Below are 15185 nucleotides of genomic sequence, written 5' to 3'. Positions count from 1 at the left end.
AGGGCCTGGGCTGCCTAGAAGGGGTAAATGGGGGAAAAATGAGGACTATGTAACATTTTCAACAACAAAGATTTAATTTAAAAAAACTCATGCTATTCTCAAGTTATCTGTGCTCAACTTTAGCAATTATCATTTTTGTTCAATTAATAAACTATTTTTTAGAGCACATTTGGGTTTACAGAAAAATTGAGCAGGAAATACTGCTAATTCACATTTACTACCTCTCCCCTCCACACTCATTTTTCCTATTAACATCATGTATTGCTATTGTACATTTATTATAAATGTTGGACCAATATTGATACACTATTAACTGAAGTCATATTGTACATTAGGGTTCACTTTGTGTTGTACATTCTGTGGGTTTTACCAAATGCCTAATATCATATATCCACATATAGTATCATATAGAATAGTTTCATTATCCTAAACATGTCCTATGCTTCACCTATTCATCCTTCTGCTCACCCATCCCTGCCAACTACTGATCTTTTTACTGTCTCTATAGTTTTGCCTTTTCCAAAATGTCATAGAATTGGAATCACATAGTAGTAGCCTTTACAGACTGACTTCTTTCACTTAGCAATACACATTTAAAGTTCCTGCACATTGTTTTGTGGTTTGATAGCTCATTTTCTTTTATTGCTAAAGATTATTCCATTGTATTATGTACCAGTGTCTGCTTATCCATTCAGCTATTGAAAGATATCTTGACTGCTTCCAATTTTGGGCAAATGTAGGTTTTTGTGTGGACATAAATTTTCAATTTCTTTGGGTGACTATATAAGAACATGATTGTGGGATCACATGGTAAACCTATGTTTAGCTTGGTAAGAAACTTTCAGAATGTCTTCCAAAGTGACTGTACCATTTTGCATTTCAACCAGCAATGAATGTGAGTTCCCATTGCTCCACATCCTCACCAGCAATTGCCTTTGTCAGCACCGCAATTTATTTATCCATTGCCCTATTGAAAAATCCTTTGGGTGCTTCCAAGTTTTCACAATTATGAATAAAACTACTAACATCCACGCTCAGGTTTCTGTGTAGGCATAAGTTTTCAACTCATTTTGGTAAATGTTAAGAAGTGCATTTGCTGGATCATGTGGTATGAATGTTTTATTTTGTCAGAAACTGCCAAATGGTCTTCCAAAGTGGCTGGCTGTACCATTTTGTATTCCCACCAGTAATGAGAGTTTCTGTTACTCCACAGCCATGTCAGCATTTGGTGTTTTCAGTGTTTGGGATTTTGGCCAGTCTAATAGGTGTGTAGTGGTATTAATGTTTTAATTTCCAGTTCTCTAGTGATATGTGATATTGAGCATCTTTTCAAATGCTTATTTGCCATCTGTATATTGTCTTTGATGAGGTGTCTATTCAGATCTTTTGCCCAACTTTTAATAGGTTGCTTTCTTATTGCTTATCCTATCTAATAAAAGACAAAAAGGGTATGCCTCCCATTGGCTAATCAGCGTGATATGCAAATTAACCACCAACAAAGATGGCAGTTAATTTGCATATACCAGCTGGGAGTGAAGACTGAAGACAACCTGAAAGTGAAGTGCTACAGAAGGGAGCTAAGTAGAGGCAGCTGGGAGGCGGGAGGGGGAACCCAGCTGGAGAGGCTAAGGAAGGGAGGGAAAACCCAGCCGCAGCGGCTGGGAGGCGGGAGCGAAGCCTGCCTCAGCTGGTTTTGCTCCCTTCTCTGCTTTGCTCCAGCAGCAGGAAGCCCTATTCTTGCAGGCATCCTTCTGCAATGGGCCTCTAGCATTATCTATAATAATAAAAGGGTAATGTGCTAATTAGACCAGACATCCTTCCTGCTGAAGCTGGGGCCAGAGGGAAGCCAGTCCCAGTCCCAGGTGCCTTCGGTGGGCAGAGGAGGGAAGCAGCCTGGATCTCAGGTGCCGGAGGGAAGCGGTGCCAGCAGCCCAGGTCCCGGGTGCTGGAGGGAAGCTGGTGCCAGCAGCCGGGGGAAGGAAGGCCTACTCTTGCACGAATTTTCATGCATCAGGCCTCTAGTATTAATATAATATTGATTTTATATAAAATAATATATAGGCATCCTTCTAGCATGGAACTTTCTTGGACCACTGAGTGTTTCCTAACTTCACTTAGGGACACTTGCCTTGGCTCACGGCACCATCACCTGGAAAGCCTGCCTGTAGATCTACCTGTCAGAATCCCACCCAGGTTCAATGCTATCTCCCATCTGGAACCCCCAGCATTTAGTTTGAATCACTTATATTTTTTTCTTTTTTAAAAATATTTGTATTGATTTCAGAGATGAAGGAAGAGGGAGAGTTAGAAATATCAATAATGAGAGAGAATCATTGATTGGCTGCCTCCTGTATGCCCCATACTGGGGATTGAGCCCACAACCCAGGTATGTGTCCTGACCAGTAATTGGACCAGTGACCTCTTGGGGCATGGATCGATGTTCAACCACTGAGCAACACCAGCTGGACACTCATACTTTTCTTACTATGCCTTGTTTATAGTTATATGAGTAGCAGTTTGACCTCACTTGTAAGTTAATTAGGAACAGGGTTGATCTAACAGTCATTGTATTCGTTAAATCACTTATCACAGTATCTTAAACACAGTCAGTACACAGGCTGTCTGTTGAATCATACTGAGAAACAGACAGTGGAAGAACACCGCACAGAAGGCAAGAAGTTGGAGAGAGGGGTGAGTCAGAGTGATGTTGATAGTCTTGCAGATTGCTATAAAAGAGGTGTCTTGCTCTCAGTAACTATTCCCACCTCAACCCTGCCTTTTAGATCAATGCTAATATTTTAGTAGTTAGTTTACTTGACAAACTTCTACACATCATCTAATCTACATAGACATAAAAGTCAAATGCAGGTTTGTATTTCTGTCTGAAGTCATTTTCACATGATTGCACTTCCTAGGACGGGGTGTCTGCAGACAAATTTCAGTGGAAGTCATTAGTACAGATCAAATTACAAATTTTGGTTGATGTGACTTTTCTTTAACATCTACACTAATAAAAGAGAAAAATGGTAATTGGCGTACGGCGATACCGTTTTCATTGGCTAATCAGGGCTATATGCAAATTAACTGCCAACTAAGATTGGCAGTTAACTGCAACAAGATGGCGGTTAATTTGCATATGTAGGCACAATGCAGGGAGGCGAAAGGGAAAGCAGGAAGAAGCCCCCTGCCACTGACAGTGATCAGAAACCCAGGGGGGAGCTAAGAGCTGGGGGGCAGGGCAAAGGCGGCCCTGGGGCCGCCTTTGCCCTGCCCCCCAGCCATGATCGGAGAATCAGGCGCCTTTTCTGCCCTGGCCAGTGAGAGCAGGAAGTAGGGGTGGAGCCAGCGATGGGAGCTGGGCACGGTCGAAGCTGGCAGTCCCAGGAGCTAGGGGTCCCTTGCCTGGGCCTAAAGCGAAGCCCACGATCGCGAGGCCGCTGCCACTGCGGGACACGTAGGCCAGAGGCATTAGGCCTGGGCAGGGGCAGAGCCTGCAACCGCGGGGAGCTGGGGATCCCCTGCCCAGGCCTGACACCTCTGCCGGAGGCCTCAGGCCTGGTCAAGGGGCCGATCCGGTGATTGGTGATCGGAGGGTGATGAGGGTCAACTCCTCTGGCCGAGGCATCAGGCCTGGGCGGGGGGCGGAGCCGGGGACTGGGGGGATATGATGGTCCCCTTGCCCAGGCCTGAAGCATGGGTCAGAGGCATCAGGCTTGGGCGGGGGGTGGAGCAAGCGATCAGAGGGAGATGAGGGTCCCCTGCCCAGGTATGATTCCTGGGCCAGAGGCCTCAGGCCTGGGCGGGGGCCAGAGCCAGTGATCGGGGGGAGATGGGGGTCCCCTGTCCAAGCCTGACACCTCTGGCGGAGACGTCGGGCCTGGGCAAGGGGCCGATCAGGCGATCGGAGGGTGATGGGGGTCAACGCCTGAGGGCTCCCAGTATGTGAGAGGGGGCAGGCTGGGCTGAGGGACACTCTCCCCCACCCCCCCCACCCAGTGCATGACTTTCGTGCACTGGGCCCCTAGTTTTTAAATAAAAATAATACATGTTTATGGTTTTAAAACCCTAAATAGCTTAGAAGACTCTGTTTATTTTTGTTGTTCATCCTCACCCGAGAACATTTTTTTCATTGATTTTTAGAGAAAGTGCAAGGGGTGGGGAGAGACACAGAGAGAGAAACATTGATGTGAGAGAGACATATCTATTGGTTGCCTTCCGGCACGCACCCAGACTAGGGCCAGGGATCCAGCCTGAAACTGAGGTATGTGCCCTTGATGGGAATTGAACCCGAAACCCTTCAGTCTGTGGGCTGATCTCTATCCACTGAGCCAAACTGGTTAAGGCAAAAGGCTCTGTTTTATTCTTTCGTTTGCTATCTGACTCTGTGAAGGAAATACCTTTAACCATTTTTGTTTTTTATTCTTGGTGGTTATGTCTTTATCTCTAAATAATTTGATTAGGTGTCTGTTTCTTGAATCTTTTTCACCCTTGAGAATTATCTATTAGTTTCTTGTTATATCTTCACTTAAAAAAATAATTGTAAATTCTCTTTTGGGATGAAATTTTATCTTTCTAGCCAGTATTATCACCCTCTCTGGTCTGTGTTTTATTTAAATGAAGGTAACAATAGGAAATAGGAGGAGAAACTTCTTTTTAAGCCTTATTACTGTCAAGAAAACTTCATAATTTAAGTGTATCGGCATATAAATTCTGGAAACCTGTAATCCACTTTTAGATAAACCTAATTAGGTCCTTCTGATATGTTTTACTTGTATATCTATAGTTTCTGGAAATGCACTCAGGGTGGAAAAGGTGAAATATCTGTGGTTTTCTTAAAGCAACCACTTTTAACATCATTAAAGAGTTCAGTGGGATCATTTAATAACCTTATTTTCTTGCAGCATTCTACTGCATAGACATAACAAATCAATGAAAGGCAATGATTGTAAAATGTCCCTTGTTAAAGGAAAAATACCAATGGAAATGTACTAATCCAGTTGATTTAAAATATACCAAAAAGAACCTCATCTCTGCCAGAGTGCTAACCTCTCTCTTTGTCCCCTACAGGATGGATGACATACTGATTGGGGCCCCTCTCTTTATGGAACGTGAATTTGAGAGTAACCCCAGGGAAGTGGGTCAGGTTTACCTGTATATGCAAGTGAGTGCTCTCACCTTTGAAGACCCTCAGGTGCTCGCAGGCACGGAGGTTTTCGGGAGGTTTGGCAGTGCGGTGGCCCACTTAGGAGACCTGAATCAAGATGGATACCATGGTAATTTACACCAATGTGTGGAAATTGTTGATGTGTCATAATTCAATGTTACTGTGGCATGGACATTTTGAAGTATTGACTGTGGTGTGTATGATGCAGTTGATGTTTAATACGCAATCAAAAATCTCAAGGCAACCTAAAATTTATATGTTTTGATTAATATAGGTGTTACATGGGAACTTTCTCATGTTGATTTTGTATGTCATATAACAGGTCTAAATAAAGGCAGCGATAATTTTTAAAGAGATTAGCCAAAGAACATATATGCATAATCTATAGACACAGATGAGAGTGAGGTGTTGGCCTGAGGGAAAAGGGGTGGCTGCTGGGTGGAGGTGGGCAAAAGGGGGAAATTGGGGACATATGTGATAGTGTCAACAATAAAAATAAAGTTAAAAAATTGATTTTTGGATTTAGTGACTCGAAGAGAACTAGAGAATCTTTGATAGGTACCGAGTCAAAACAAATAAGTATATGTCCGTATGTTAGTAAGTATATGGCCTTCTGATTAACCTAGATGGCTTATGTATAGGTGATGATGAATTAAAAATTTTTTTTTTATTAAAAACTTTCCATGTTTACATTATTGCAGGTGTTTGGTCTGTAAGTTCAGCTGAAAGGCAGCTTCAATGTTTGTAATAAAGTAGGGTTAAATTATTAGCTTAGGATTGTGGTTAAGTTTGGAATTCATAAATGTCTTGTAAGTACCCTGTCCTCAGAAAAACATGCATGCTCACACAAAATCTTGCATACTTTTCAGGCCTCTAAGTTAAGAACCAACATATAGTGGGTTTCTTGATTGAAGTTTGTGGAATGAATAGGAGTTTCCTCTAACAAAATAGCCTCAGCTATTGCATCTCGGTATTCCTTAGTACTTCTCGCAGGTATTGGTATTAAGTATCTGGTACAGTAAACCCTCGATGTTTCGGACTTCAATTTAACAGACCTCAGATTTAATGGACAAATTTCTGGTCTGTATATTATATGTGAAAATTAACATCCTATTAATTTTAAAATGCCTCTAAGATTTGCTTATAATTAAGTCAACAGGTTACTTTTGTTATTAATTCACTGTTATTTTTAACAAATTTTATCGAATAGGCCATATGCTGAAAAAACACTATAGTAATTTCATGATGTAAATAAATATTACATATTTGCAGCTATAGTCTACAGACTTAAATCCAAGTGTCACTGCTCGTAAAGAGTGTTCAGTGAATGATTAGCATGTGATTACACCACAGCAAGAGTGGTGATTGGTTCTGTTGTCACATGACTTTCTGCAGCAGTTTGAAAGTGTGCTGGCAGATGTTTGGAGTTGTGCTAAGCCACGCCCCAGCTGTGTGCATTTGTTTACTCGTGGTGACTGGTGCATACAAGCATTTACTAGACCTATTCAGTAGAAATTTAAAATTACTGTAATACATATAGAAAACTTTTCTGTGAAATTAAACTTTTCATACATACTTAATTTGAATTACATAAACGTGTCTATGTAAGTAAAAACAGGTAAAGTAACTAGTTTGTCAATTTTTTAACATACACGTTAGGAAAATCTTTATTATATAACTAGAGGCCCCATTCATGCACATTGAAAGGAAATTAATTAGAAGGTGACTGGCAGGGCGGGACTGGGTGAGATGGCCTGGACACACCCTGGAGCCAACCTCCAGTAGTCCCTCTTCATCTGGCTGCACCTGGGGCAGCACTGGGCCTCGAAGGGCATCTGCAGAGTGAGCGGGGTCCCTCTGGCAGGTGGGGTCCCTCAGCCTGGCCTGTGGGGATGGGGCTGAAACTGGCAGTCTGACATCCTCCAAAGGGTCCCAGAGTGTGAGAGGGCACGCTGCAAAGTAGCTGTCGCTCTGCAGCTCCTTTGTTGAGCGTCTGCCCCCTCGTGGTTACTGTGCATTGACCGGTCGCTTAGGCTTTTATATACAGTGGGGCCTTGACTTACGAGTGTCCCGACTAACGAGTTTTTCGAGATATGAGCCGTTTCTCGGCCGATTTTTTGCTTTGAGTTGCGAGCTAAAATTCGGGTTACGAGCCAGCTTCAGATACCCCACTGCTAGTTGGTGCAGCGAACGTCACAGTGAACGCCACAACATCAGCCCAGCATCACGTGTCTCACTCGTTCACTTTTTGATTTGACATACGAGTAATTTGAGTTATGATCTCCATCACGGAACGAATTAAACTCATAAGACAAGGCCCCACTGTATATAGATGGACTTTTGGGTTTAATGAACACCCCCTTGCTTGAATTAGTCCGTTATATCGAGGTTTTATTGTATTGTACCTTTTAGGTTGAATGGAGAAAAGACAACAAATAACTTACTCTTGCTTCGCTACAACAAATTTCATGGGAAACAATAAGCCCTTTAGACTGTATGGCACTGCTCTTTGATTGCACTTAATTCTATTTCAAAACATTCTTCTTTATTTAAAAATATGCTCATGTGTCTGTCTAGATGTTGCCATCGGTGCGCCCTTTGCAGGCCAGGATCAAAGAGGCAAAGTGTTCATTTACAACGGGAACAAACACGGCTTGAACACCAAGGCTTCCCAAATTTTGCAAGGAGTGTGGGCATCACAGGCTGTCCCTTCTGGCTTTGGCTACACTTTAAGAGGAGACTCAGACATAGATAAGAATGATTACCCAGGTAAGGTTTTCTTTCTTTTCCCTCGGTAGAGTTCACCTCCTGGAAAGAGCCCATTCTCTGGGAAAGGCCTCCTGCGTTAGCAGCTCTCTCAGACAGCGGAGGCCAAGCTTACCCACTGCACAGGTTCTTGGTGTAGGATTCCAGAGTGACTTTCATGAGAATTTGAAGGCAGACAAAACAAACACTCCCTTTCCTGTCAAGAAAAGCAAGATGGCTTTTAAAAAACTGCATTGGACATAAAACTTGCCAACATTGCAACAGCAGTTTTTCTTTGAAACCCCTCAGTAATGTGGTCTCCATTGACAAAGACAGATACCTTTCTAGAGCAATTTATTTTAATCCCATTTTTCCTTTCTGATCTCATATTAATTAACTTATGAACCTCAATGTTTCTGTCATAAAGCTCACGTTTTTAGAGCATAAGTATTTTCCAGCTATATTTTGGGCTTTCCAAAGATAGATTGAATATTTTAAAGTGAAGCAAAATTAACTGGTTTGCAATAGAAACAATAAACTATCTTTTTTTCAATTAGAATTGACATACATTATTATATTATTAACCAGCTTTGATTGCCTAATTTATACTGAGGACTCATAGAAATCCATAAAGCAGAGAGCTATCATTCATGTTTTGGGCATGCCATATGAAATTATGGATTGGTCTTAAGAATTGTTTCAGTAATCAGGATTTTTAGCAGAGAACATTAGACTTCTTGGTTTTATGGTTCAGTTTTCGCTTTTATGTTGGTTATGTTAAGATGGTCTCAATAAATACTTATAAGTCATTAATAGTTAACTGACAGCTTCAACTATTTATTAAAGCCTCGTCTCTTTCCACTGTCCCTCCCCTAATTGAGTATTTTCCATATGTAGTAGAGCTTTTTTCTGATTTGGGGCAGCGTTCCAATCACTGACTCGGCTTTCTCTTCCCCTCTGGGATCAGGCAAAAAGGATCCTGCAACATGTTCTTATAAACTCGCCAGAAATATTTCATGGCACTAGCATAGACATTATAGTGGGCTCAACATGGATTAGGATTACATTTTATACAAATTTGTATATGAATGCATCCTTCCTACAGCAATTTTAAGAGCATCTTGTTAGATTTATTGTTGTAGGTCATACTATACTAGTCTAATCAATGATGGTTTTTGTTATTTGGGGGGGAGGGTCTGACATGTAATATGTTCTATTTTAAATGATCCCAAATTTAGATCCTCTATGTAATTCCTTCCCAAAATATGTCATAGTGATTAATGAAATTCAACTCCTGGGTTGCAATTTTAGACAAACAGTGATTTTAGAAAGTTATTGCTATTCATTAAGCAGTGCCTTACACCAGGTAAAGGAAATAAAAGCAGTGTCCATTAAAGAGCCAGTCCACAGACCTCCTTTGAAGTCTTCTTTAAAAAGTGCTGGGGAGGAGAGAAATAGGAAACAACTTTTCCCTGAAGGAATATTTCCTGCAGTGAAGGGGGGAGAGAAAGGAGTAGCACAGGAAACAGAGAAGCTATTTATTAATTATGTCCTTTTCATCCCATTTTAACAATTATAAAAAGGTCATTTGGGGCCATTTGCTAGATAACACCTTTATCTACTGAGGCTGATTCAATTTATAGTGACTGATGATGTAAATGCTGCGTATAGGCATCTGTCTGTCAAGTAAATGGTCTTCACTAAGGCAGGGCCAAAGGCCACTAAGTTGAATTTTTATCCCTGAAGATAGTCTTGAGGTGTTCAGAGTTCCTCTTAATTAGTAGGCTGGTTCTGGTCCCGATTCTGCCTCCTAAAGGGGAATATTGGTGTCTTATGATTTATGATCCTATACCATTTTCCCTGCTACTCATCTTCTCATAAACAGAATGTCACTCAAAAAAGCCTTTTTATGTTGACACCAAGTGCCCGGGGCCCTATCAAGAGGAAAACTGGCTAATAGGCAGGCAACTAGATTCTGTTAACTAGCAGAGCAGATTTGAATTTTGCAGGCATAACTCAGGAATCAGACATGTCACTTCCCTCATTTTTGTATCAATGAATTCCATTTAGCTCTCAAGCCTCCGTTTCCACAAAGGCGGAAAACCTTAATCTTGCCGCCACGTCTAGATTCGGACTTAATCTCATTTAGCAAGGGAAGGGACGTCAGACTGCCTGGATTCGGCTCCCCAGTCCTCACTGATGAGCTGTGGCAGTGGACAAGTTATTTGATTTCTTGGAGCTTCTATTTTCTTTTCTGGTTTTATGGGGCCAGTAATACCTACTTCACTGGGTTGTGTGCTTGCACTTTCTAGGTATAGAAGGTTTTTTTTATAAAATGTTGTGAAATGGCTTACAATAGGAAAGAGTATCAATCTGATGAACATGAACAGAATCAAAGCTGCTTAACTTTACAGGTATGTTAGGCTGCCTAAGATTTTGAAAACATGCATTCCAGGATGCTGGAGATGGACGACATAGATTTAAAACTTGACTCCACTGTTTTCCAGCTGTGTATGAGGGAGACAATTTCTTAACCTCTCTGAAATTCAATTTCTTAGTCTGTAAAATAAGCTAATAATATGTTGGTATAAAGAGGAAATTTAATTTTTATATAATGAAATGATGTCAGTATGTTAAAATGAGATTATATAGAACATCTATATATATAAAACCCTAATATGCAAATAGACTGAACAACGGAACAGCTGGTCACTATGACATGCACTGACCACCAGGGGGTGCGCTTGGAACATGTCAGGCATTGGCCGCAGTGGGATGGTGGAGCAGGTGAGCAGGGACGCCAGACCATGGCGGTCGCTGTCATTGGGGCAAGCCTCTGGTGGTTATTGAAAATTCTTTGCTCCCGCGCTCTGCAGTCCTGCCGGGCACTCGCCCAGCTTGCATCCACTGCTGGCACCCAGCGCCGGCCCCGATCACTCAGTGCCTTCAGCGGGTTCAAGCAGTGGCTGCTGGCCCCAATGACCCCTCAGGGCTTCTCCACCTCCCCCTGCTCCTGAGGGGCAATTGGGGCTGGCAGCTGCCGCTCGCACTAGCTGCTGGCAAAGGCCCCGCTCACACCCGCTACTGGCGCCCAGTCCCAATTGCTTAGTGCTGTCAGTGGGTGCGAGCGGTGGCTGCCTGCCCCGATTGCCCCTCAGGGCTTTTCCACCTCCCCCTGATTCTGAGGGGTGAATGGGGCAGCAGCCGCTGCTGGCACCTTTGATGGTGCTGGCCCTGCTTTCACCCGCTGCTGGTGCCAGTGCCAATCGCGCCACACCATTAGCATGTGGGAACGGCAGCAGCGGGAGCAGGGCTGGTGGCAGACAGGGGACTGGGGGCCACGGTGGGAGGGGCCAGGCAGGGGCATGGAGGATGGGCCAAGACCCACCCCTGTGCCCACTGCAACCTCGTGGCACCCAGTTCCTTTCAAGGTGCATGAATTCATGCACTGGGCCTCTAATAGTTTAATAAATGATGACTCTTCAAACAAATTTTAAAACACTATATTTTGGAGGTATTCTTTTTCTTAAGCACACTAATTTATATGATTTTATTTTGCTTATTCAATTTTCATAGTCCCCAAGCTTACTTTATAGTATGATATTTACTTTTCCTGCCCCAGACACATAAGACTATGAGAATAAGAACATGGCTATAGAGACCCTACTGGCTGAAAACCACTGATAATATTCCTGTGGCTGGACCCCCACTAGAGGATTCCCCTAATATCATGAGGTTGCTGCCCAGCTATGAAATGATTCCACCACTTACCCATTCTAAGTGGTAGATGAAGCATAAGGGACTTCTCCCATATCTCACTACTGTGATTTACTGGATACCAGGAATGACTAATGCTCTTTCCTCTCCCTTAGCCATTTAGGGGTATTTTTAAAAAATATATATATTTTATTGATTTTTTTTACAGAGAGGAAGGGAGAGGGATAGAGCGTTAGAAACATCGATGGGAGAGAAACATTGATCAGCTGCCTCCTGCACACTCCCTACTGGGGATGTGCCCTCAACCAAGGTACATGCCCTTGACCGTAATCGAACCTGGGACCCTTGAGTCCGCAGGCTGACGCTCTATCCACTGAGCCAAACCAGTTAGGGCAAGGGGTATTTTAATTTCTTATAAATTAGGCCCAAATTAAGAAGATAACAACGACAATTGAAAGGAAGGAACTGACAAAATAGTGTAAGTGGAAAATAGACAAGACTTGGTAATGACTGGCTGGGACGGAAAATAGAGGAGGTGGGGTGGGAAGAAGAGGGGATGTTAAAGATGACTCTGGAATTTTGATCTGTTGTCCTGTGAAGAGTATAGTATAATGGAAAGACATGAGAGATTTAGTTTTAGAAATATAGAGATTTTATTGTAGAAATAATATTTGGAATAATTTTGCTTAACCACTCAGTTTTTTTTAGACTTCTAAACAATAAATATTTTCATTGATATGCATACATAAATAAGAATCATAAATATTTTCATTTTTGGTACCAAAATTATTTTTCCTACAAAAAAAAAACAATAGATGTGTTCAGGTTTCTACACTGGTGCTCATTGGAAAACTACAGTTGACCAGAGGAGTATCTTGTACACATTAATTGAGTGAAAGCATTTCAGAGAAGAAACAGCTGTGATAGTCAGGAATCCCTAAAATGCAATGATATAGTCTAATCCTGTTAAACATGATTGTATAACAAGGTCATCTGCTAAATGCACAGTCCAGACATTGGGGGCGTGGAGGAGGGAATTGCTGGTCTTGTTGAGGAACAGAAATCATACAGGCAATAAAAAGCAGAGGAAAACATGGGCTGAATGCCAAGATTATCATTGTCTTGTTCAAGCCTCTAATAGACCATGGTGATATCATGAAGCCATCTCAGACAATTATACCAAATGTAATAAAATGATCCATTTTATGTTTTAATGAGGGGTGTGTGTGTGTGTGTGTGTGTATGTGTGTATGCAAACAGTCCAGGTAGAGAGAAGCTGCACATGAGAAGAAATAAAAGGGTGGCTTTAACCAAGAGAACAATACATTTTAATCAATCTTTGATTTCATCAAATTGATGTGAAGTTTAGTTGAACTAAGTTTAAATCTTATAGTCAAGTTTATTTTAGCTTCTCAAACTGCTACCAAATTTTTTATGAAAAGCAAAACATGTTCCTTTTGAGCAAGATTTTCATAATTTCATTATAAACACATTAGAAATTAGAACATACATTTCTTGTAAAAAGACTTTATAAGTTTAGATTAAATTGAATAAATTAAGTCAACTGAAGGAGTTTTTGGACTTGAGTCCAGCAGTGTCATAAAGAGAAGTAAAGGAGAAACTAAGATGGCGGCATAGGTAAACACCGGGAAATTACTGCCTCCCACAACAACTTCAAAAATACAACAAAAAGACAAAATGGACATCATCCAGAACCACAGGAAGGCTGGGTGAGTGGAAATTCTACAACTAGAAGGAAAGAAAAGCACACTGAGAGCCAGAGGAGCTGCGGAAGTAAAGTGCAGAGGTACGGAGGCTCTCGCACGCAGGAAGGGGCTGGTACCTGAGGATACGGCTGTCTTTTTGAATCAGGAGGGAGTCACAAGCTCCCGACTACTCTGAACTCTGGTTCCGGGAAGTCTCTGGGTACCCAGGACTCATACGGGGAGAAAATGGACTGTCTGGAAGCAGGCAGAACTCTGACCTTGAGGGTGGCTTTCCCTCAGAGGTGCTTGCAGCAATTAAATTACCGGGACACCGAGACACGCGGCCCCTTAGGGCAGGGCTGAGGATCCGCCATAACTGCTTGCTATGCCCTTTGATTCCCTGAGAACCCGCCCCACCCAGGCTGCGGCAGAGGCTTTTGCATATGAATACCCCGGCCCTTTGCAACCTGAAAATAACCTAACAATTTGAAGCTGGGCCAGACAGACCCAGAACTTCCAAGAGAAGGCACAAGGCCCCACAGCAGCTTGCATTGCTTCACAGCTGAGCCTCATCAGGGCACCTCCAAACTCCAAAAAAGGAAGGGGAATCTGCAGTTCTCTTCGTAGCTCCTGCCAGGTAACCTCAGGAAGAGGCTAAATTAGCACCTCCTTAGATCCAAGAGCCAGTGTACCCAGTTGTCAGAGGGGGACCATCTGGATTACAACTCCTCAGATCCATAAGGGACACACTCAGGGGGCAGACTCAGTGAACACCAAAGCCCCACTGAAGCAAGTCTTGCCCCAGAAGGGTGTCTTCAGCACAGAAGTTCTCCCAATGCAGACACAGCTGATTCTCACTGCCAATTGGCCTGGAGGTCAATTCCTCCCAGTGATCCTACAACAATCAAGGCATAACTACAACTAGACTGTGCACAAAGCCCACAAGGGGGTGCACCAAGAGTGTCCACCTCAGGTAACGGGGGAGGCTGAGCGACTGGGCCCTACAGGACACCTAGCACACAAAACCACTCTACCAACATGGAAGCATAAAAAATGCGGAGACAAAGAAACAGGTCACAAATGACAGAAATGGTGGAAAGCAAACGACTGGATATAGAGTTCAAAACCACGTTTATCAGGTTTTTCAAGAATTTTATGGAAACCGCCGATAAATTTAGTGAGACCCTGGAGGATATGAAAAAAGACCAACTAGAAATTAAGCATACACTGACTGAAATAAAAAATAATATACAGAGATCCAACAGCAGACAAGAGGATCCCAAGAATCAAGTCAAAGATTTGAAATACAAAGAAACAAAAAATACCCAACTGAAAAGGAAAAAAGATTCCAAAAATATGAAGATAGTGTAAGGAGCCTCTGGGACAACTTCAAGCGTACCAACATCAGAATTATAGGGGTACCAGAAGAAGAGAGAGGGCAAGATATTGAAAACCTATTTGAAGAAATAATGACAGAAAACTTCCCCTACCCGGTGAAAGAAATAGACTTACAAGTCCAGGAAGTGCAGAGAACCCCAAACAAAAGGAATCCAAAGAGGACCACACCAAGACACATCATAATTAAAATGCCAAGAGCAAAAGACAAAGAGAGAATCTTAAAAGCAGCAAGAGAAAGACAGTCAGTTACCTACAAGGGAGTACCCATACGACTGTCAGCTGATTTCTCAACAGAAGCCATGCAGGCCAGAAGAGAGTGGCAAGAAATATTCAAAGTGATGAATAGCAAGAACCTACAACCAAGAGTACTTTATCCAGCAAAGCTATCATTCAGAATAGAAGGTCAGATAAAGAGCTTCACAGATAAGAAAAAGCTAAAGGAGTTCATCACCACC

General features: G+C 42.4%; 1 protein-coding gene across 1 annotated transcript in view; it reads left to right on the top strand.

Moving 5' to 3' along the window:
• ITGA8 (integrin subunit alpha 8) overlaps positions 1 to 15185 on the top strand; it is a 209500-nt gene that overhangs the window by 96093 nt on the left and 98222 nt on the right. The window contains exons 12-13 of the mRNA XM_036352197.1: positions 5068 to 5273; positions 7742 to 7933. Coding sequence (XP_036208090.1) covers positions 5068 to 5273; positions 7742 to 7933 — 398 coding nt within the window. The remainder of the gene's footprint in view (positions 1 to 5067; positions 5274 to 7741; positions 7934 to 15185) is intronic.

Source organism: Myotis myotis, unplaced genomic scaffold, assembly GCF_014108235.1.
Source record: "Myotis myotis isolate mMyoMyo1 unplaced genomic scaffold, mMyoMyo1.p scaffold_m19_p_1, whole genome shotgun sequence".
Classification (NCBI taxonomy): domain Eukaryota; kingdom Metazoa; phylum Chordata; class Mammalia; order Chiroptera; family Vespertilionidae; genus Myotis; species Myotis myotis.
This window is presented reverse-complemented; position numbering and strand designations above follow the sequence as displayed.